The 23,982-nt window shown below is 37.8% G+C and overlaps 1 protein-coding gene across 1 annotated transcript in view; it reads left to right on the top strand.

The window, feature by feature from the left end:
* Nucleotides 1–23,982, top strand: part of Gnat3 (G protein subunit alpha transducin 3) — a 48,290-nt gene that overhangs the window by 16,266 nt on the left and 8,042 nt on the right. Inside the window, exons 2-5 of the mRNA XM_032906311.1 lie at nt 814–856; nt 5,968–6,109; nt 10,666–10,823; nt 14,789–14,917. Of these exons, the coding sequence (XP_032762202.1) occupies nt 814–856; nt 5,968–6,109; nt 10,666–10,823; nt 14,789–14,917 (472 nt within the window). The remainder of the gene's footprint in view (nt 1–813; nt 857–5,967; nt 6,110–10,665; nt 10,824–14,788; nt 14,918–23,982) is intronic.

The raw sequence follows: 23,982 nt of genomic DNA, 5'->3' as shown, positions 1-23,982 counted from the left end.
AGGTCATGGCATCTTGGTGTTTGTTCCTCAAAAACCTTGTCTTTAACATCAAGAGAGATTCAAGAAATATCTTGAGAAGGTCCTGACTGACAAACTAAAGCAGCCACTAGGTATTCACCAAGAGCTATTACTGTCTCTTAAGGATCATGTGCACTTTGGGTTTTTCTATATGATGCTAGTGTTCTGTATGTTGATAAGTTAATGCCAAATTCATGCATAGTGTGCATCATAAACTACAAGACATGTTGCAGATAACATGTGCAGAAAGGGTGAGTATAACACCTGTGGTACCACTGCTGGGTCCTCATTCCTACCTTCACGCACCCTGATCTTATATCATAAGACATTCCGTGTCACCTCCTGTGTACTGGGGCTTCTTACAGTTACATAAAGTTGTTAAGATGCTTCATTCATCTGAATAAAGTAAATTATAGCTATGTAGAAGGATATCATAGGCTTTTAAGGACAAGAACATGTTCTAATTAGGATAGATTTCTCTTTGAACAGTTCTCAAAATAAAATTATTAATGGTTCTCTTTTGTCATTTATTCAAACAGAGATGCAAAGATTCATCTCAGGAGGCCAAGAACAATTTAGAGTCTGATCTTGTATGTTCTTAGGTTGCAAACCTAGGAGATATAAGCATCTCAAATCATGTTTAAATTTAAAATGTAATTTTCTTTATTAGTAAATATTCTTTCCTTTAGAAATTACACAAAAAAGGTGTCAAAAATCTACACATGATAAAATAGGTTTTATTGTACTAACAAAGTCTGTATATCAGTTTATAACATTTGCTTCATTTTGTTTCAGGAGCAGGTGAATCTGGAAAAAGTACTATTGTTAAACAAATGAAGTAGGTACAAAACTATTTTGAATATTTAACATATGATGTTTATCTATGAGTTAAACGATTCTCTTTTAGTTTTATTTATTTTAGTTTTTATTATAATATAATTGTATCATTTTTTCTTTTACTTTTCTCCCTACAAATCTTCCCATATCCTCCTTCTTGGTCTTTTCCATATAGATTGCCACTTTTTTTAGTAAAGTTTGTTACATATTTATGACTAAGTATGATCTGCTAATGAAGTCTCACTAACATGACTGATTAATCATGAGCTGTAATAGGACTTAATAGGCATCCTGAGACGGACAGTGGAAGCCCAAAAGGCTTCAGCCCTACACAGAGAATTACAGGGACATAAGGAAGGCTGATAGTTGCACAGTCCTCTGCAGGCTCGGTGCTTAAGAGCAACAACTGCTCTTCCAGAGGTTCTGAGTTCAATTCCCAACAACCTACTACTCACAGGAGGAAATATGGAAACAAAGTGTGGAGCTGAGACTGAAAGAAAGGCCATCCAGAGACTGCCCCACCTCGGGATCCATTCCATATTCAGTCACCAAACCCAGAAAATATTGCGGATACCAAGAAGGGCATGCTGACAGGAGCCTGATATAGGTGTCTTCTGAGAGGCTCTCCCAGAGTCTGACAAATATAGAGGTAGATGCTCTTAGTCAACCATTGGACTGAGAACGAGGTCCCTAATGGAGGAGTTAGAGAAAGGACTGAAATGGTTTGCAATCCCATAGGAAGAACAACAGTGTCAACCAACCAGACACCTCAGAACTCCCAGGGACTAAACTACTGACCAAAGAGTACCCTTGGAGCAACCCATGGCTCCAGCTGCATATGTAGTAGAAGATGGCCTTATCGGGAATCAATGGGTCCTGTGAAGGATTGATGCTTCAGTGTAGGGGAACGCCAGGGTGCAGAGGCAAGAGGGAGTGGGTGGGTGGATGGGGGAGCACCCTCATAGAAGCAGGGGGAGAGAGGATGGGACAGGGGGTTTCAGAAGGTGAAACCCGGAGACGGTATAACATTTGAAATGTAAATAAAGAAAATATCCAATAAAAAAAAAGAAAAAGAAAGTCTTCCATGGAGAAGAGACACCAACTAATTGCCCAATACCAAATGGTTAGCCCTAAATGAACACATACCAGTAACATTCATTATACACACTGAAAAACTCCTAAAAGAAATGCTTTGTGAGCCACTTTTCAGAATTAAGGTAAAAATAATAGGCAATAATAAATATTATAGATATGTAACTGACTAATATATAAAGCAATATAGGTTATTATGTAAAACAGTTGCATGCCCAGTATATGGAAATAAGGAACCAATGAATAGATGCAATTCAACCCCTGTTACAAAAAGATAAATCATAAAATTTATTCAAACTCTACTATCTATAAAATAAAAGCTCAAGTCAATAATTAAGCATTCTTTTTATAATAAATTATTGAAAAAAACCATAATTTTAGCCCGATGTAGTGGCTTATTCCTGTAAGCCTCAGAAGGCTGAAACAGGATTACCACAAGTTTGAGGCTAATCTATGCTACACAGTAAGTATATTATATCAGCTGGAGCACAGTGTAAGACCTTCTCAAAAAGCAAAAGTAACCATTAATCTATAATTATTATCTGATAAGAACAAAGACTATAAAAGGAATACTTTTACTGCTAATCATAGAAATACATCTTTGAAAAATTAGTGGAAATTTTTTTTGTATTTCTAAAATAAATTTATGGGTGGAGAGACAGTTAGGTCGTTAATTGAACTTATTGCCTTTGCACAGGGTGAAAGTTAGTTTCCAAGAACTCCTGCCCACTTCAGGTTACCTCTGCATCCCACAGACCAGACCAGACCTCACTCCTCCATATACCTTCCCTTGCCCCAGGCTCCAACCCCAGCTAGTTCTCCCAACAAAGACACCAGGCAAGCAGGTCAGTAAAGCTTACCACCACATCCATAAGTCTACTTGCAGGGTATGTGGTACCATCTTCTGGGCTCTGAAAGAATCAGGCAGACATATAGGTTACTTACATGCATTCAGGCAAATGGTGCCACAGAAAAAAATAAAACTAAACCATGTATGCCTATATGCATAAATATACATATATAAAACTGGCAAATCCTAAGTATTCTTTGTCTATGCATAGTTCTGAGACTCCTCAATGAGATTTTGAAATATGTATAACATAGAAGTAATTTAAGTATGCAAAGTGTGAAACTTCGTAAAATATGATTTCTGTAGTTATTTAAAATGATCAAAATGTGAATGCTTCACTCCTTCTTTAAATGAGGAAAAAGAATACCCTTGGCAGGGAAAGAGAGGCAAAGATTAAAACAGAGACTGAAGGAACACCCATTCAGAGCCTGCCCCACATGTAGCCCATACATATACAGCCACCCAATTAGACAAGATGGATGAAGCAAAGAAGTACAGACCGACAGGAGCCGGATGTAGATCGCTCCTGAGAGACACAGCCAGAATACAGCAAATAAAGAGTCTAATGCCAGCAGCAAACCACTGAACTGAGAATAGGACCCCCGTTGAAGGAATCAGAGAAAGAACTGGAAGAGCTTGAAGGGGCTCGAGACCTCATATGTACAACAATGCCAAGCAAACAGAGCTTCCAGGACTAAGCCACTACCTAAAGACTATACATGGACTGACCCTGGACTCTGACCTCATAGGTAGCAATGAATATCCTAGTAAGAGCACCAGTGGAAGGGGGAAGCCCTGGTCCTGCTAAGACTGAACCCCAGTGAACTAGACTGTGGGGGAGGGCGACAATGGGGGAGGGTTGGGAGGGGAACACCCATAAGGAAGGGGAGGGGAGGGGATGTTTGCCCGAAACCGGAAAGGAATAACACTCGAAATGTATATAAGAAATACTCAAGTTAATTAAAAAAAAAAAAAAAAGAAAATGTATCAATAAGTATAAATCATGGCTTTGCTTCCTACAGCTGGTAATCAAGTTTATATGAAAACTTCCACGCTGAAAAGAACAGTAATAAAACACAATAAAAATCAATGATAAACAATAAAAAAATGGTAAAATGAAAGATAAAGACTCCTAAATTCAAACAAATTATGAGCAATTAGTTTACAAAATGCTGAAACTCTTCATCTTCTGTTTGAATTACTAATGCAACATCTGCATATGCATATAACAATGTTTGGCCAACACCAGTCCAAACACGTGTCCAAAATTGGTAACTGCACGCATCTATGCATGTGTACCTATAAAGTTCCTCTTCCTTTTGACCATTAATGTGGAGATTTTTATTCCGAAATCGTCAGATTATTATTTCTGCTACTCCTTGTCTTGTACTTATTTTTATTATCTTATACCTACCCATAATAGAATGTACTACATTTTTCCTAATGTTTCTTTCCATTCACAGATGTGGCTATGAACTTTTATATGGCACAAAAATCTTTGAAATGATAATTCTTTCTATAATTTTACCATGATGGGAAGGTTTCATGGTTATATTCTCTGAGCCATGTGTACCTTTAGGAGCCATCCAAAATGTAAATATTTTTGGTGGCTACAGTGTGCAGTGGCTGCTGCACCAACAAAAATTCCACTAAGGCTCTCGTGGGAGGAGGGACGGGTGTGATTCATTCATTCTTTCAGTATATAATGAAGAATTCAAATGCCCAATAATGTTGTATGCGTTTGAACAGAGCCAGGAACTAACTGATAGCAAGAACTCTTTCTACTAGAAATTCTATGTTTTCTCACAGGCTGGAAAGAGTCAGAACTTGTTTCACCAAAGGAACCCAGATGCCCCAGATTTATTCATAATTAACATTTTAATTTAACAATTAAAATCAAGTCTTATTTTAATTTTGGATGGAGGACTGGGATTTATTCAACAATTATGCTTAAATTTAGAAATAATGCCCTTCTTCTTTCTTATGGTCTTAGTCACTATATATAGGTTTTTTGTTTTGTTTTTTTTTTTGTTTTTGTTTTTTGTCTATTTAAGTGATTTAATAGATTAATGCAGATAAGCAAGGCCCTGTTAAAAGTAAACACGAGCATTTATATTGGGAATCAAATGTAACGGAATAAATAAAAAGACATGTAGAGGCACACTTCACTCCTCTCAGTGCTGGCCTTCCATTATATGCCTTAAGTTCTTCAAAGGCATCGAAAAGGTTTTCGTGCTTTGTTTGCCCCTTAAGCTGGGGCTTCTCTGTGTAGAGTCACAACATGAATCTCAAGAAAAGTGACACTCAAAACAAAGAGACCAGAAACCAAATAAACACACCAAATAAACCCAAAGCACTTTGAAAACAATATAAAATAAACAAAAGAAGAACAGAAAGAAACACGAATTTATCACACAGCGAAGAGGCAAAGACGCTCAATGAGAACTATGAGCGCCAGCACACATGTTTAGCTTTAAAGGTTTCTATTTTAAGGTATTGTTCTTGAACCCTCAGTCAAACCTTGACTTCTGAGTGAATGAGTGGAAGGAAGAGAGGAGCCCCGCCAACCCTACCGTCTGGGTAGTTCTCTAGACCCGGGAGCACGTACACCCGTGGAGGAATGAGAAGGGATTCAACAGAGAGCAATTACCTGAACGAAAAAAATAAAAAAGAATGCCTTTGTTAATGCTGTAAATAGAAAGCAGGCACTCCTACTTCCAATTGTTCCAAGTATGTCTTAAGTGATGGGAAAAGCCAGCGCTGTTCCACTAAGTGACTTCATATCCTGCACAATTCACACGGTGTAAACACCACACCAGCATTCGGATCTGGATGCTCATCTCTGACCTTGAAATGAGAGAATTTCCTTCTTGCAAAGGAGTCTATGTTGTAAAAAAAAATTTACGTGACATATATTTATGTATTTAGTTTAGAACAAGTCCTAAAGTCTTCTTATATTTATCACGTGTTCTTCCCACACTTTATATGATAAAAACAATGAATGAGGAACATTCTCAAGTGTTAAAGTGTCCAGAGTCAGCATACACTCATCCGTAAAACCCTTTCTTTTTAAATTGTACATGCAATACTTTTACACAAGCAATTTGTTGCTGATGGTCATTTGTGCTACAGAAGCTCACCTCACAAAAGCTTTTTGCATTGAATTTCAGGATCATCCACAAGAATGGTTACAGTAAACAAGAATGCATGGAGTTTAAAGCAGTGGTTTACAGTAACACGTTGCAGTCCATCCTGGCCATCGTGAAAGCCATGACTACACTAGGGATTGATTATGTCAATCCGAGAAGTAGAGTGAGTATGCCCATGTGACGATTACATGGCTTGGGTGGGATGTGGGTCAAAGTCATCATAGGATTATGTTATCCTCTTCTGTGTCCAGGAATTGAATATAATAATTTCACAAAGATTAACTATCTTCAATTTAAATGTTATAATGTTTCCTGAATGAAACATCTCTTTTCGCTGTGCCCTATAATTTTATTAAAAAGCAACTGTTTTCTAGGAATTAAACCTAATATTAAATATGACAGTAAAAGAAAGAAGCGTAGCTGTACTGTGGTTTATACTGTAGCATCAATCTAAAGACATTTTTCTCTATTTAATCAATATTTGTTCCATACATCATAATGCATTAAAAATTACTTACTTTTAAAATACATAATATGTAAAAACTATTATAACATAAAAATTATGCACTTATTATATGTCTAAAAGACAACAGGTGACCTCACTCACAAGAAAATCATTAAAAGACCTTCTCCATTTCCATGTGTCCCCTCCCAGAGTAGCTGGTGATCTCCAGAGGGCATCAACTGAGCAGTCTCCAATAAGATCAGTGTACAGCAACAAGCAGAGGAAGAACCACATGTAGGACTAGCAAAGGACCCCACTGCTTCCCTTCTCTCTTTCCCTTCCCAGGTTTAACCATATAAGTGAGAACAAGAAATTATTGGGATGAAAAGGAAAATAACTACTTCTATACTATTTTTTAATTTTTTAAAATTATTCTCTCATATATCATATCCTAACTACAGTTTTCCTTTCCTCCCCTCCCCCAAGTCTCACCTCCCTTCACCTCTCCTACACACCCCTCCATGTCCATATCTCTCTACCTCCCCCGTCCTCCAGATCGACCCCCTCCAATTCCCCTGTCCAGAAGTCTATCTCTCTGCCTCCCTTCAGAAAAGAATATGCCTCCCAGGGACAACAACCAAATATGGCATAACAAACTACAGTTAAGACTGGGCATATACCATCACATCAAATCTGGACAAGGCAAGGCAACCAGTAGAAGAAAAAGGATCCCATAAGCTGGCAAAGGAATCAGAGGCAGCCTTGCTTCCACTGTTAGGATTCCCATAAGACCCCAAGCTACTCAGTCATAACATAGCAGAGGACCTAGGTCAGACCCCTACAGGCTCCCTGATTTCTTTGAGTTTTCGTTCCCTGGTCAGTTGACTCTATGGACATTGTCCTCCTGGTGTATCTTTGACCTCTCTCATTCCTCTGATCCCTCCTTCTCCTACCCCTCTTCTTCCCCTCCTCCTCCCTCCTCCTCTTCCTTTCCTCCCCATCCCTCTCTAGTCTTTTTGATGAGAATTTTACTAGGCTCTGGTCCCAGAATACTCTGCAGGCAGGACAAAACTGTAGTTCCAAGTCTTGTGGCTGGGGTATTCCAATTCCTCCAGCTGAAACCTTCCCTGGATACTGAAGATGGGTGGTTGAGGCTCCGGGTCCCCCATTACTAGGAGTCTTTGCTAGGGTCCTTCTCATAGACGCCAAAGTTACGACTACACTAGTTTCTACTTTACCCTTGAAATGCCCTCCAGATCCAGTCCTTTCAGGTAATCCAGACCTAGAGAGACAAGCATGTGCTCACTATCAGTGGACATTAGAGTGTAAAAAGCAATCAAAACTCCAAGACCTCCCATCTTCATTGTTCTATGATTTATTGAACCAATGCTACTTATGGCTGCTCTGTTATCTCTGACTCTGACTTTTCTTTTCTTTTTTTTTTTAATTAATTGTATTTTATTTACTTTGTTTCTCTTTTGTTATTTATTTTTTTCCATTTTTTTTAAATTAGTTATTTTGTATTTACATTTCAAATGTTATTCCCTTTCCAGGTTTCCTGTCCATCAGCCACCTAGCCCCTCCCCCTCTCCTTCAATAAGGGTGTTCCCCTCCCCATCCAACCCCTTACCACCCACCCTGAAAATCTACACTGGGGTTCGACCTTGGTAGGACCAAGGCCTTTTCCTTCCATTGGTGCTCAGTAAGGCTATCCTTTGCTACGTATGCAGTTGGAGCTATGGTTCAGTCCATGTACAGTCTTTGGGTAGTGGTTTAGTCCCTGGAAGTTCTGGTTGGTTGGTATAGTTGTTCTTATGGGATTGCAAGCCCCTTCAGCTCTTTCAGTCCTTTCTCTAATTCCTCCAACAGGGATCCTGTTCTCAGTTCAGTGGTTGCTGTTAGCATTTGCCTCTGTATTTGACATGTTCTTGCTGTGGCAATCCACTCATATTAGCCATATAAATAAACTGTAGTTTAGCTTAATGTGGAATATAATATGGAGGCAAGGAAAGTTTATAAAAGATTGCTGAAAAAACAGGTGATGTTTTTCCTTTAGGAATGGACCATGGGAAAAGCTGCCTCATTGCCCCAATTGCCCCAAAGTCATGTTAGCAGTAGAAGAACTTTCCAACTAAGTGGTCAACCCTGAAAACATACATATGAGTAGCGTTATACAGAATAGACTGAGAAGATTATATTTAGGAATATATATGTATATATACATATATATATAATTCGGGAATATATATTTGTATATTTTATATATATGCATTGCTGCCTGTGTCCACTTCTTCCTCAGGATAGCCAGGTCCATTGCTAGCTGGACTGGAAGGAGAGAAGTTTAGCCAGGTGCCAGTGAATGCAGTGCAGGAGATTGAGACCGAGAGGTAGCCAGCTCATTTGGTCTCCTGCTTGAGGTGTCTGGGTTGAAGCTCCTTCTACCCTCCCTCTATAAACCTGGGCCATTACAGTCCCACAGTGAATGTAACAACAATGAATGAAAGAAATGGCCATGTGTATGAAAGATAGCAGGCCAGGCTTATGGTAGGGTTTGGAGGGAGGTTAGGGAAGGGAGAAATTATTCATTTATATTATCTCAATGTTATGATAAATTAAATGAGCAGATCATATTTCACTGGATTTGTAGTTCTCTGCCTATTAGGAAGGATTTGAATATGTCCCTCATGATGAAAAAAAAACCTAATGGAAGAAAATAAGAAAAAAAGTCTTGTATTTTGGACTATTTAACAATCTATCGGTCATCTGATCTATTACCTGCTTGTAATAATAAAATCTAATCAGAAAGAAAGACGGAAAAGTTTTCTTTTAGTTTTAACATTCCTTAATAATAAAGATTAATGTCTATTAATATTTTAGGCAAAGAACATACTTTTAGCTAAAAAAAAAAAAAAGCAGAATAAAACTGTAGTTGGTTGAAAAGGCGTGACAGCCATCAGAGCACCGAGTTCTTCCTGGCTCTTCTTCACTCCCGGGAGCGGCACACTTCACAGACTCTGCTAGTCTTTGCCTCCTCGTCTGGTACCTGCTGGATTTATTGCCTTGACAAAGGGAGCTTTGGGAGTGCTACACTGAACACGTGTACATGTACACATTGTGTGTTTGCTGGCTATTGTACCCATGGTGAGACAGATATTCTGTGTGCCACATTGTAACCTGTTATCATGATATGCACCAGCAAACTATTAGGGATGGCAGACACTGAGCTCTGGATGTGGACACTGATGATCTGAGCCCAGATTTCTGTTTTTCTAACCGATTATCATAATGTATTGAACTACTCTGTGACTCAATTTCTTAATCTCAATTATTTATAAAAAAAAGTTTTGATTACTGGTATAAATTGTGGCCAATTATAAATTGTTTAAATTGAGTTTGTTTAGTAAGCTTTTGCCCTTCCTCATTACTTTCTACATCTTACAATGTACTGACACAATGCTTATGTCTGCCTTATGGTACTTTACTGCAAAGGCATACCAAGTAACAGACACCTCTGTGTGGCTGCACATGTGTGTAATCACTTGCCAAAATAATCAAAAATACCTCATGCTAAGTAACACTTTACAACAATTTAATTTTTCTTTCATACCAGCATTTTATTTTATATTAGTTATCTTATTTATTTATACTTCAACTGTTATCCGCCTTCTCAGTTCCCCTCCAACAACCCCCATCCCAATCTGTCTCTCCACTGCTTCTATGGCAGTGCTCCCCCACCCTCCCAACCACTCCCATCTCACCTCCCTAGCATTCTCCTTCACAGAACCAAGGGCCTCTCCCACCATTGATGACAGACAATGCCATCCTCTGGTACATACGCAGCTGAAGCAATGGGTCCCTCTATATGGATTCTTTGGTTGTCACAACAGCATTTTAAACCAGCCCACAACAGACTAGAAAAAGCACTGTTACCCTTTGTGGCAACATACTCAGAAACCAATTATATATACACACAATTATATATACACACAGAAACCAATTATATATACACACACACATATATCATACACATACATACTAAGGCATTCAAATTCTCCATATAGTACTTTACAATTTTTCTAATGACCAGCATTTCCAAATATCAGTCAAATTCTAGAATGAATTTTAGTTTCATTCTTCTTAATATATTTTAAAATCTGCTCACTGAAATTATTAGCAAAATGAAGTGAACAAAAACCTTTGAGAGTGCTCTATTTAAAACAGTAGCTGAACCTAAATAGCATACTTTTGTTCTTCCCACCAAAATACTATTCCAGGAGGACCAACAACTGCTTCTCTCCATGGCAAACACACTAGAAGATGGTGACATGACGCCTCAGTTGGCTGAAATCATTAAACGTCTGTGGGGCGATCCAGGAATTCAAGCCTGCTTTGAAAGGGCATCTGAATACCAGCTCAATGACTCTGCAGCTTAGTAAGTGATTTTTTTTGGACAGGAATTGCAGATGACACATAGTTTATAACTTGGCACACTGTGCATGTAAGGGGGAAAATGGTTTTGCATTTTATTATAGAAAACCAAGAGACAGCAGAAAGGACCTGAAACAACCTACCGGAAAAGGAATATTTACTACGTGTATCTTCTCTCAATTAAAAAGAATTAATCTTGATGCGCAATGCTTAGCACAGAGAGCACAGACAGATGGGGTGCACATTGACATTTGGAACTGTAGTCAACTGGATCATATATTTCAGTGTTACTGAAATAACGTAGAATAGCCTAGATCACTAGGTTATTGAGCAAGACGCCAAATTCTTGGGAAAAAGCAGTCTATTGGTTTGAGACTTTAGCATATTGTGAAATCTTGTTGGAGTCAGCATAGCAAATATTGGCAAGTAAATATTCACTGTTAATGAAGAACTTAGGAGGTCATTGCACGGCTTACAATGCAATTGTTACCATGACTTCCAACTTCTTTGTTTTGAGTGTTTCCTGAATTAACCTGCTTTATGTATCAGCAAGAATGTATGATTATGTGTGCCTATCAAAAGTTTGTAAAATTCCTCATTTTCTCTTTCTTCCCATGCCTACAAACACATAAAGTACACGAATTTGTCCTTCAATGAATCTCATGACAAACCACGCTAGCACTGAGACTTAGTTAAACAAGCAACAAAAAAATTGGGTAGCGGGGAAACAAAGATCTGTTCAAGCAGAATGGGTGAGTCATGCATGACATGGCAGATTTGTAATCACTGAGTACCTTTGACCCATAAGACTCTTTCTAAGGAAAGAAACATCAGTGATGGACGAAGAAGAGCACACACACACACACACCCACACACACACACACACACACACACACACACACACACACACACACACACACACAAAACCGTGCAAAGTACAGTGTAGGAAGCAAGCTTCTGTGATGATTATCCATTTATTGATAATTCCATCGCCTTTAGATAGCAGTGTGGATTCTACTTGATAAGAGCCGGGTGTCATTCTGGGACTACATAAACTTGGTAACATTTTTCCCAAGGTCCCAGTCTCGGCCTCACTGTGATGGTCAAAGAAATTTCCTAGCTATTATAAAACAATGCTTGCCGGTCTGTGCTAATCATTGAGTGAATTAGATGCCAGCTTACACAATACCCCCCGAAATGTTGCTTAGTTACCTCTGGGGAAGGATGTAAGTGTATTCCAGGCAAGATTAATATATGTACTTTGGAATGCTTATGGCCTAAATACATGCAGGTGCATTGTTAGTACGCTTGCCTTATTGTTTGTCCTTTGGCAGCAAAATAGACATTTGCATAGTAAAGAATTTCTCTATTTATGACTCAGATAATTAACCTGAGGAAATAAAATGACACTTTATTTCATAGTTTAGATGATTCGCACTTGTTTAAATGCTTAGAATTTTTTTTAACTAACAGATTGAGTTTAGACTATTTACCATTCTGTTAGTTTAATATATCAAATACCTATTTGCATTGACTTTTCTGAGTTCTGCCCATAATGTAAATAGTTTTTAAAATACTCAGTTAATTTGCACAACAGTAAAATTATATGAAAATTTATTTTCTCTCTGTGTATTAGAAATATTTTCTACATAAACTGAACACTTAAAATATTAACTTGGGCAGCTTCAACGTGTTGCTACAGGCACATTAAGTAAAAGCCAGCTAAAGTGTTGCTAAATCAATATTATCCTCTTCCAAACATTAAGAACACATAAAGCTTTTCAAATTTTGAATTAGTTTGCATACTTCCATTTTTTTATCAGAGTGATCCTGCACTACCTATCCAATTTGTTTATACTTTAAAAAACTTTTTTCTTCCCACTTTCTGGAGAAAGGAAGTTCTTTTTCTTTTTTTACATCTAGAGATTCTCCCGATGGAAGTTGACAGATGAGTGAAGTCAGTGAGTAAAGAGCAGGATGGCTGATTCCTGGGTTTGGCTGGACAATGCCACCTGCTGTAGGAGAAGAAGAAAGGAAAGGCCTTAGCTAACTAAGGCTTCATGGTTTACTAGTTGGGGCCATCTAGTGTGCTGTTTAGAGCAAATGTGGACTTAGCAGGAAAGCACTGACTTTTCAGGATTGGAAGTAAATGATCAAGGCACTTGTAAGTGACTTGAGTCATAAGGTATACAGGTTTCTAAACTACAGGCCCAGGCAGCCAAATACCAAATTTGCTTATTAAAATCAGGACTTTCGATGAAAATCAGTCAGTTTGCTAAAGCCTCTTCTTTGACTAAAAGAATTTACAAATGCAAAAAAATTATTTAAAATACATGTTTACTGACGCTTTTCATTAAGTGGATTTTATTTCTGTTTTGTAAGTATGAGGTTTTTAATTTTTTTTACTTGGGTATGAAAGGACTGAAATAGCATGCACCCCCCAAGTATCAGATTTCATCAATGGAAAATGTACAATGATTCAAGTAATAGTAAAAAAAATTAAAAATGTGAAATCTGCCAATTCATTCTTGGATGCATTGATATCTCAAGCCAATACCCATTGAAAGGCAAACAGTCTTTGTTAGCATAAAACCCTTATGTTATTCCTGGACACAGTTTGAGCAAAACTTGCTCTTCCAAAAATAAACTAGCTAAATAGGAACTGGATCTACTTTTAAGGGTAAAAGAACTTTGTTTTAAAGTCATTGTGTTAGATCAGTGATTCTCAACCTTCCTAATGCTGTCACCCTTTAGCACAGTTCCACATGTGGTAACCTCCACTATAAAATTATTTTGTGACTACTTCGTAACTGAAATTTCACTATTGTTATGAACCATAATGTAAAAATCTGATATGCAGGATACCTAACATTTGACCCCCGTGAACGTGTCCTTTGACCCACCAATGGGGTTGCTACCCACAGAGTGAAAACTGCTGTGTAAGATGCTAATGTACAAGAACTTCTCTATTTAATCTCTGAACAAATTAAACTTTGCAGGCAATAGCTAACATTTGGTGTGACTCTATCCCCAAAGTTCTATGGAGTGACTCCAAACTTTGAAATGTGTATACAGGCATGGCTCAATTTTGTATTTAAATTTTTCACAGAAATGGCTATATTGCTAAGCTATTAATCCGTAGTGTCAAACACAACAGTGTAATGAAAGGAAATAGTTGTAATTGTAGATCGCGCTTGAAAGCTCTTGAAAGAATGAAGAGACTGAGAACGGTTTTCATCCTTTAGTCTAACAGACTCTGAGCACAGATCCGATCAAGTTTACACTTAACTGTGGCCAAGCTTTAGATACTGCGATCAATAACACAGGAAGAAAATAAACAAAAGGAATAAACAAGCAAATAGTTCACTCTAATAAGAGTGGGAATCGTGAAAGGGTTAAGGACTCTGCCACGCACTGATACACAGAGGCGTGGCTACAGTACGTAGATGGCTGTAGTGTTCTAAACTAAGTAATCCGTGTAAAAATACTAAAACAATTAAAGCAGCACTCAGACAATTCAAATTGTTATTCACACCAACCACTGCCTTAAAATGGAAACCGAGTCATTCCCATAACAGAATCTTTGAGGAACTTTTAATAACTGATGTTGCAAGCATTCCAAGGTAGCATAATGCATAGAAATACATCTACATGGAGAAAGACTCTTCCATATCTCTATCTAGATGATAGTGACTCCGTCCTACACATTTCGTAAGTCTAGGGATAAGGTGGTTTTGAGTTCTTAGAGAAGAGCTCTCCAGGAGCTGAATATGGACTCCACACTCTGCAGCTCTGACATCTGAGCTGCCAATGCCCGCCGTGAAGATCGGCAGTTAGAGATCAAACAGCAAATAGAGTTTGTTTTCCAATGGGCTTTAGACTCTTAAAGTTTATTTGTACTGAATTATGGTGTATTCCAATGTGAACTCAAAAATACAAATACACTCCATTTTGTTTTGTTTCTCTTAGCTACCTTAATGACTTAGATAGACTCACAGCCCCTGGGTATGTGCCAAATGAACAAGACGTTCTACATTCCCGGGTGAAAACCACTGGTATCATTGAAACTCAATTCTCCTTTAAAGACTTGAACTTCAGGTATGTACAACCCTGCCTTCTAAGTGTGGGTGGAGCGTGCCTTCAGCTCGGTATTCCGTCATGGAGAAACGCTGTAATCCACAGCCAAATGCAGTGATTGGAATTAGCTGGCAAGACCTCCTTAACTTACATTACCCCACACTTCATCCTTGATGTCCACCCCACCCCACTCTGACCCTGTCCTTCCTTCTAGGCTGCATTTCTCAAACAAGTGAGAAATTCTGTTTCCTAATTCTTAAAAACGACATTTTACTTTGATTATTTTTTTTAAAGAAAATATATTTAAATACCCTTTTAGCAACAGGTGTCAGGGATACAACTTCATTTGCCTGCTTACTTCTCTAGTTGCTTGAAATATTCCTTAAATTTACCTTAACTTAAAATGCAAATAATTAAAATACTCTTATTTAAATATGATGTTATTTAGAAGAATCAGAAGCCGCATTTCAACAGCCTGGTTTTGGTATGGAAATGCGTGTCCTTTTTTTTTTTTTTTTTTTTTTTTTGCCTTAAATTCCCATTCAAGTAAACCCTTGAAATAATGCTATCAAATCCTCTTTGGGTTTACTAAGAAATGTAAACCAGAGTGCAGTAAGATAGCATCTCTTGGTTTTTAACAACTTTCATATTTTCCCCTGTGCTAGGGCAATACATTTGTTCCTATGTATAGAAAGCTTAACACTGTTTTCTATAGATTTTGGGGAGAGGAGGATTATTAATAGTAGCAGGTTCTAACTAAATATGTTAGTAATGAAAACGTGCTAAAACTACATAAGAAACAAGGTCAATTGTGAACACAGTAGTGGAAATGTATTCAAATAATAATAATAATAATAATAATAATAATAATATAATAAAAACCCTAGAGAACAGCAGACATGAATTATTTATAACCATTATAAGAAAAAATGTAAGTAAATGCTAATCAGCCAGTAGCCTCAACTCAGTTTGAGATCACAATTTTGAAAGGCGGTCAAGTGTCAAAATTGGTTATTATTAGCTAGCCAATTAAAACAGCTATTATACAGAATATTTTCAAGTGATGTGGAAGTAATGTCTCCTAAATTCGTACTAAATTTCAGACCTGCAAATAGCTAATTTTCTGGAAAATTGGTCAAATATCAAAGCAGGGCAAAGGGCCCCAGAGAATGAAGTCAACGCTCCCTGGGCAAACTCCAAAAAATTCTCCTCAGTTCTTGCTCAGCTTTTTTGCAGCCGGACGATCTTTGCCCCAGTCTCTGAGGGTTTCCAGATGATCTTTGCCCCAGTTTCTGGAGGTTTCCTTTGGAGCCAAGTCCACAGCTGCTCCCCCTGTCTGCCTCTGCCTTGCCAAGGACCTTTTCACATATTCCCCTTTCCTTCTTGCTCTCTTTCTTCTCCTCTAGTTCCTATGGCACAGGCTAGAGCGGCTATGGCCTTGACGCTAGTCATGCCAAATATCCCTTCCTTGGATCTCCAAGACACAGCAGCAGCAGCAGCTCGACTCTCTCAGCTAGCACACCTACGAAAAAAAAGTTGGATCAAGATAACAGCTAGCACAGAGTTGGTGTCCTGATGCTGCCTGTCTTACATAAACAATTAGAATTTCCTCAGACCCAGATTATTGGAACCATCCAGCAGTTTTGCTAATTAATGCCACCCGTTAGTTATCACAAACCTCCCAGGGCTGGCACAACCCACCACACTGACTTTCTGTCTTAACAGAGGACTCTTGAATTAACAGGTTCTCTGGCTCTAACATTCCAGGCACAAGAATGTTTGCATTTGCTATACTCTACTGAAGGTGGTTTTGCTCCTTTTAATCATAAAGACTTAAGAAAAAAAAATGACACTTGTCCCTCCGTGCCTTGACCTTCCATCTGTTTCCTGCTATCAGTAGTTCCCTCACTCTTACAGGCAACAGTGTCCTGGCACATGTTTAACCAAGGGCTCTCCAAGGTAGTAGGGCAAATGAATAACGGGGGATGAAAGCTAATTCATGTTATTGATTTCTTAACTGTAAATACCTCCTCCACCTGCCAGTTTCAAACTGCAAGTGCTGGGTTACCCATGCAAAGTGAGGGGGGAAGGGGAAACAAATAGCTATCTCCACTATCCCAGAAGCATTCTGTTTCCTAATTGATACACCAAACCTCCTTCCTCTTTTTCTCCTTGTCACCATAGTTCATAGTTTCCCTGCTAGTTTTTCGTTTCCTCTTTTTGTTCCCATTTCTAGTTTATGAACACTCGACCTTAAAAGTCAGGACCCATATGTGATTTTGAGCTACTGCCAGTGCCTCCCAGAGTGGTTAGCCAGAGGAAGCAATGATCAGCTTTAGCTGAATTCACGAGTCTATCACATGAAGCAGCATGTATACAAAATCATTGCACGTGACATGATAAGCTGGGTGGTGTCATATTTATGTATGATAAAGACTCAAGAAGCAAAAGTTGGCAAAGCGTTTCAACGTAGCACACAAATAAATGCTGAAGTTGCCATCAAGATGTACATAGTCCCTTGTTTACAAGGAGGGTCTCTTTGCATGATGTCATTGATGGGTGTCAGATACATTGGTATGGAAAGCATTCTTTTCTTCCTGAGCAACTATTGCATACAGTTGATAGTCTCTCATAATTCTTTTCAGAGAAAAATGATAGGAGAGAGAAAAACCTGTTGAAGAATTTTAATGTCTACTCACATTAATTGATATATAAAGATTGGTTAATACGTTCTTAAAGTTTAACCATCTTTCTCTCAAGTGCTGCGTAGAATAACCCAAGTGTTTAGGTTTTCGTAGTACATATAACTTTCTGAATTTCAAAATTGAATATTAAAATCGGGTACCTTCTGACTTCAGCAATAGCCCACATGTTAAAATGCAGTGTTACCATTGGTTTATATTTGCATAGCACAAACCGCCCTAAGACTATTTAAAGCTAAAGAGTTAATTTACATTAGTTAATTTAAATATGAAGAGAGAACTCTAGAATTTTAAATAGGAATGAATATCAAATGAAATGTGCTCTCTGCCAAAGTAATGGATCATCTCCCTGCATCCCGTAACTGAATGGAAATTATCCTAGAGTTCTTCTCAATCCAGAGTGCCAACTGTCCAGCTGATAGGACAACATACCTGAAGAGTTCTTATCAAAGCAGAGCTTTCTTTTTTTTAACAGGCATTAGTGTTTTTTCTATTTATTTATTTTTTATTGGATATTTTATGTATTTACATTTCAAATGTTATCCCTCCCTCCCCCATGTCCAATCCTCACTCCCTGCTTCTATGAAGATATCCCCACTCTCACCCACCCACTCCCACCTCAACGCCCTGGCATTCCACAACACTGGGGAAAGGAGCCTTCACAGGACCAGGGGCTTCTCCTTCTGTTCATGTCAGACAATGCCGTCCTCTGCTACATATATGACTGGAGCCATGAGTCCCTCCATGTGTACTCTTTGGTTGATGGTTTAGTCCCAGGGCACTCTGGACGATCTGGGTGGTTGATATTGTTGTTCTTCTTATGGGGTTGCTATAAGCTTCAGCTCCTTCAGTCCTTTCTCTAACTCCTCCAGTAGGGTCCCTGTGCTCAGTCTGATGGTTAGCTACAAGCGTCCTCATCTGTATCAGTAAGGCTCTGACAGAGCTTCTCAGGAGACAACCATATCTGGTTACTGTCAACAAGCACTTCTTGGCATCAGCAGAGCTTTCTAACTGACAATCTGACCATCTGTTTACAGATGTTCAAGTTGCTAAGTCATTGGAAAATAAAAAAGCAAATCTAAGCCCTTCTGTTGTGGAGTACTTAAGTGACTTAGGAACAAATCCAAACCAAGTTATCCACTGTAAATAAGTCATTTTCTCCTTAAATGTTCCACAATTAAAGTAGAGAGCAGAAAAGACTCTGCCTAAGAGCTAGAAAAGCTGGAAACCTCAACCTAGAGCTTAAAAATTGTAAATTTGGCATAACTGCTTTCACGAATATTGAGCAGATCTGTGATTTGAAAAAACATGACAGTTTTCCTAAAATATAAAGTGGAATTCTATCCACTGTGCTCATTTCCAAGTATATGAGAAACCAGGCTTATCAGCAGGGCTTCTTGTCTACACAGCAGCTAAATTCCAGTTTACATTTGTCATTCTCTATTAAAACTTCTATAACAAATGAATGCATCCCACATGTTTGTTACATATGTGGCCATGATTAATGTTACCAATATATTATGTGACTTGAGTTTTATTATTTGTTTGCTTGGCAGAGCTGGGCATAAAACTTATGCTCTTCAATATACTAGGCAGGTTCCTCTACTGCTGAACTGTTCTGTTAACCCTTAATTTTGAGATAAGTGGCATTAGGCTGGCTTGAACTCATAATGTAGTCTATGTTAGCTTCAAACTTGTCAGCCTTCTGCCTCTCTCTCCTAAGTGTTCAGATCATATAGATGTGTCAACATGCATAATCTAGAATTTATTTTAATGACTTCATGATCTTAAATTATAAGGCCGAATTACTGTTTTATGTTTTGTTATTAAAATAGTTCTTTTCATACAATATATTCTAATTATTCATCATTTAAAATTATAGTGCACATGATAAATGGCATTCATAATTATGGCAATTTTTGGATTGGTCTCATTTTTGGCTCTAAATCCTTCTGATTATTTTTTAATGTCAAGACTAATTAAGGGATTTAGACATACCTCTGTGCATGCCCCTTGGTGTCAATTAATATGTATTCTTCTCTGTTTTCAAAGCAGGGTTAGGGAAAGAAGTATGCAGATCATTTTACTGTTGTTGTATAATGAGGGCACAAGTTCAGCAATTCAGGTCCTCACATGTAAGCGTCCTAAGATGTTAAACCAGTATTGATTTAGCCAGAGCCTCCAAAAATCTCATTTAACAAAATAGTTCAAGCAGAATTCCTGCTAGGATTATCATTTGTTCTTCATATGGCCATGGAGGAGACAAGGTTAGCAATGGTGCCTTTTCAGAGACCCATGCCTATAGGAGCAGTGATGACATCTACCACAAATTAGCTACAGAAGCATCGCCAGTGATTAGCTCTCAGCAATTATGTAATGGTTTTTCAGAAATTGTAATGGTCAAGGTATTCGTACTAATTTATTGTCATATGAAGCATAAGTGCTTTTGTGTGATCAAATATTTAGCCAACTATTTGACAAAAATACATAAAATTCAACAGCCTTCCAACTGATTAAAGAGAACCATAAAGCACAATTATTTAGTCAGCTGTTTAACCCAGTCATTGAACTCTGGTGACTTGCTCTATGTTAATATCATGGACAATCCAACACATAATCAATATTTGGGTATTACTTAAAAGTCCAGCTTGTTAATTTTTATCTATATCCTAATTAATAATTATTTTAACTTCCAGAATCTTAATTTTATCAACTGGTATTTGAAAATGTTTATAAACCCTTCCCAAAAATTAACTAAACAACCTCCTCCAATATCTAAAATTAGTACTTCAAGCTCCATGTAATATACTGAAAGTCTCATACAGGGAGCTAAAGCTATGCATGCATGACCATTCCTCTCAGTCTAAACCATCAGGCAGTGACTATAGATGTTTTTGCTTTTTGATTTTTCAGAGAATGGTCACTGTGTGTGTGTGTGTGTGTGTGTGTGTGTGTGTGTGTGTGTGTGTGTATAAAATTAATAACATATAAAATCAATTATATAAGTAAAACTCCTTTTTATTAGCTTTAGCTTATTTGAAAAGTTTACATTAATTTACACCTCTATAAAATAGGCCTCAACTTGAACTTTTATAAGAAGCTTATATTAAATATATATAAAAAATAGGTCATTACAATAACAGAGAAACAAGACCTAACTTTTCATAAAGCTAATGTGACGACCAGGGGAATCAACATAAAAGCAACTCTTTGGACCTTGATCTCTTTTGCTAATGAACACTTCAGTTCAACAACAGCAGATGGTTTAGAGAAATGTGCAGTGATCTCTGGCCCCTAGCTTCTGTTTCATTCTGTACAGAAAACATTCTGTGACTCATGTGAGTCATAAATGGGAACATCATAAACATTCATGCAAAGATGGACTTTAGAAAACACTTTGTCACTAGGAGCAAAGACTGAGTGACCATTGTCCTCCCTTTCTTGAAAGAAAGCTAAGATCATTAAACATGCTTATTGGTTCACATTCAGCTGAATACTATTTTCCTTCAGACACAAAGAACTGTTATCCTGGACAAAGTGATCTATAGCTACTAATTGGTTTTTCGGGGAGAGCTCACAACTCAAATATGGTATTTATGCAAGTGCAAGGTATTGCCACTACTGTTATATCTCTCCACTGCTTATATTTACCGCAGAGAAGGACTCTCTCATGCCTGCCGTGAGTTACTGCAAGGTACCAGGTTCTCAGAGAAGATCAGGACCTAGCCAGTGAGGTGGCTGGGCTTCCATTCTCCTTGATAAGGGTTTAAGACTTTCCGTGGGCTTCAGGTTGGAGTTGAGCCCCTTGAGATCATCGTGGTAATGAATGTGAAGGAACGTGTGTATGGAAAATCAGTAAGCGAGGAGGGTGTGAAGTGCCTTTGTGCTCATTCTGGTACACTTATGCCCTGCATAAAATTCTTTTTAGAACTTTCATATCTTCGTCCTTCTTATTAGCATTTCACTTAGTAATGGAACCTGTGCCAAACATTAAACCAGATAAAACTAATTTGCGAGAAATCATATTACTTTCCCTATCATAAAATACTGGGTCACCTGCAATAGATTAGAGCAGTTAAAAAAAAACACAATTGAAAGAGAAGATTTTTACTAAGAATTTAAAGATTAGGAGGCAATTAGATTGAAAATGTGATGTGAGTTAAAGAAGGGCAATTAAGAATAAATCGTGATTGAGTAGAGCATAAAAGCTTGGTAAAAGAGATAAAAGTAAATGCCCCAGCAAATCCAAAGCCCACTAGTGGAGAGAATTTAGCCATCATGTCCTTGACTTCAAATCATGATGTTCTTCCTGTAAAAAGACACACTGTTCTCTCCTCAAAACTCATATCATCTTTTCCTATGATTACACTGTCCTGGGCCCAAGATCACTTAGTTTTCCACTAAGCAGTCATTGGAGAGATGACTAGAGCCCAAGAACACACTAGAAGTATTGAAGTCCCTATCTGTTCAGATCTGCTGAATGTGAACAAGACTGACAGTTGGACTGGAAAAGCCCACTGTGAATGCTGTCTTAGCCTTGGACTTTCCAGAGCCCTAGTTAATGCACCTTCTAAGGCACAAAATTCCATTCCTTTGATAAGATCCTAGGATCCAAAGAGTCTAACAAGTGAGGAACTGGAGAATGTGTATCACATGGAATCCAAAAGGCTACACTATTCCTATGTAAAGATGGGGAGTCACTTAGAGAGAGACAACTAGAGACCACTCCAGCTAGCTCCACATGCTAGAATGAACTAGGAAGCTTTGATATAATATATAGGTTTACATATGAAAGAATATCACACCAATATTACCTAACATGGAGCCTAAAATACAGTGGCGTCAGAAACTGTTAAATGAATAGCAACCTTGAACAAGTTATTTGAACAAATCTAGAAGATAAGAAAAAAACAGCCACACATTTCTGCTAAGTACCTCTTCCTGGGGCTCTGAGTCAAAGATTCTTCAAATGCTCAAAAGTGTAACATAGTTGGGGTTGGGGCATTTGTGGAATTCTTTTCTTTGATGGCTTTGTTAATATTATTCTTACCATTTTGCCTATATTTTCCAACTTGTAGTTAAACTTTAGACCTTTTGAATTTTCCCCTCTTATTAATGGATAAATTTTAGCTTCATTTATCTGTTTTTTCCTGGGTTAACATGGGACATATTAAATACAAAGTAATATTTTTTTCCTTTAGTCAACCTGTATAGTCTTGAATTTGCTGTGAGTGTCCTGATTCTGCCTCTGGAGTACTGGGATTACAGGCTTACTTTCATTACAATACCCAAAACATTGTACTTCTGATTGTCTTCGTGAAATTAGTGGATTGACATCTGTTAGGATAAAGATCATAATCTTCTAGGTCTGTACAGCCCGGATGCATTCACTAATTATCATCTCCATCTCAAATATGATAATATTCCTGTATCTTATAACTTACTTTCAACCTAATCGAAACCCTCTGTCCTCAGTTTAAAGTGACCTTAGTAACACAGTAAACAAATAAACAGGGTCAGTCATCCATACAAATTATTTATTATCTCCTACCCCACCCCCAATGACTGCAATATAAAAATCTAAGCTTCTTGTGAGTCAGTTTCTCTACAGCCACAAGCAGCTCATTGAGACTCTTTCAATTCTTTGTTTTTGCTGTTTTCTCACACTTATACCCAGATGTTTCCCTAGACACCTGCAACAACTCAATTCCTCATATTCTTAGATTTTTGCACCATTGACATTTTTGTAATTACTCATCAGTTCATTGTGGGTTATAACCTTTCCCTACTAGCTACAGTGTACTGGCGTTTTTTTGAATATTTAAATATTTAATTACATAATTCTATGATCACTTCTTACACTTGTATCTCCTGTCACACAGAAAGATCTTGAAAGCACCAATATCTTTTTATTTTTATATAAGTTGATTTAAATCAGTGTTAGCAGAGAACACAAGCTAATTGTTTGGATAAACCAATAGTAATAAAAACTGTATGGTATTGGTTCACAGACAGGCAGGTAGATCAATGGAATAGAATTGAAGACCAAAAACTGAACCTACAAACCTATAGTCACTTGATCTTTGACAAAGGAGCTAAAGCCATCCAGTGGAAAAAATACAGCATTTCCAACAAATGGTGCTGGTTCAACTATAGGTCACCATGCAGAAGAATGCACATTGATCCATTCTTATCACTGTGTACAAAGCTCAACTCCAAGTGGATCAAGGACCGCCACATAAAACCAGATACACTGGAACTAATAGAAGAAAGAGTGGGCAAGAGCCTCGAAAACAAGGGCACTAGGAAAATTTTCCTGAACAGAACACCAATGGCTTATATTCTCTGAGACCAACAATCAACAAATGGAACCTCACAAAACTG

Source organism: Rattus rattus, chromosome 6, assembly GCF_011064425.1.
Source record: "Rattus rattus isolate New Zealand chromosome 6, Rrattus_CSIRO_v1, whole genome shotgun sequence".
Lineage (NCBI taxonomy): Eukaryota > Metazoa > Chordata > Mammalia > Rodentia > Muridae > Rattus > Rattus rattus.
This window is presented reverse-complemented; position numbering and strand designations above follow the sequence as displayed.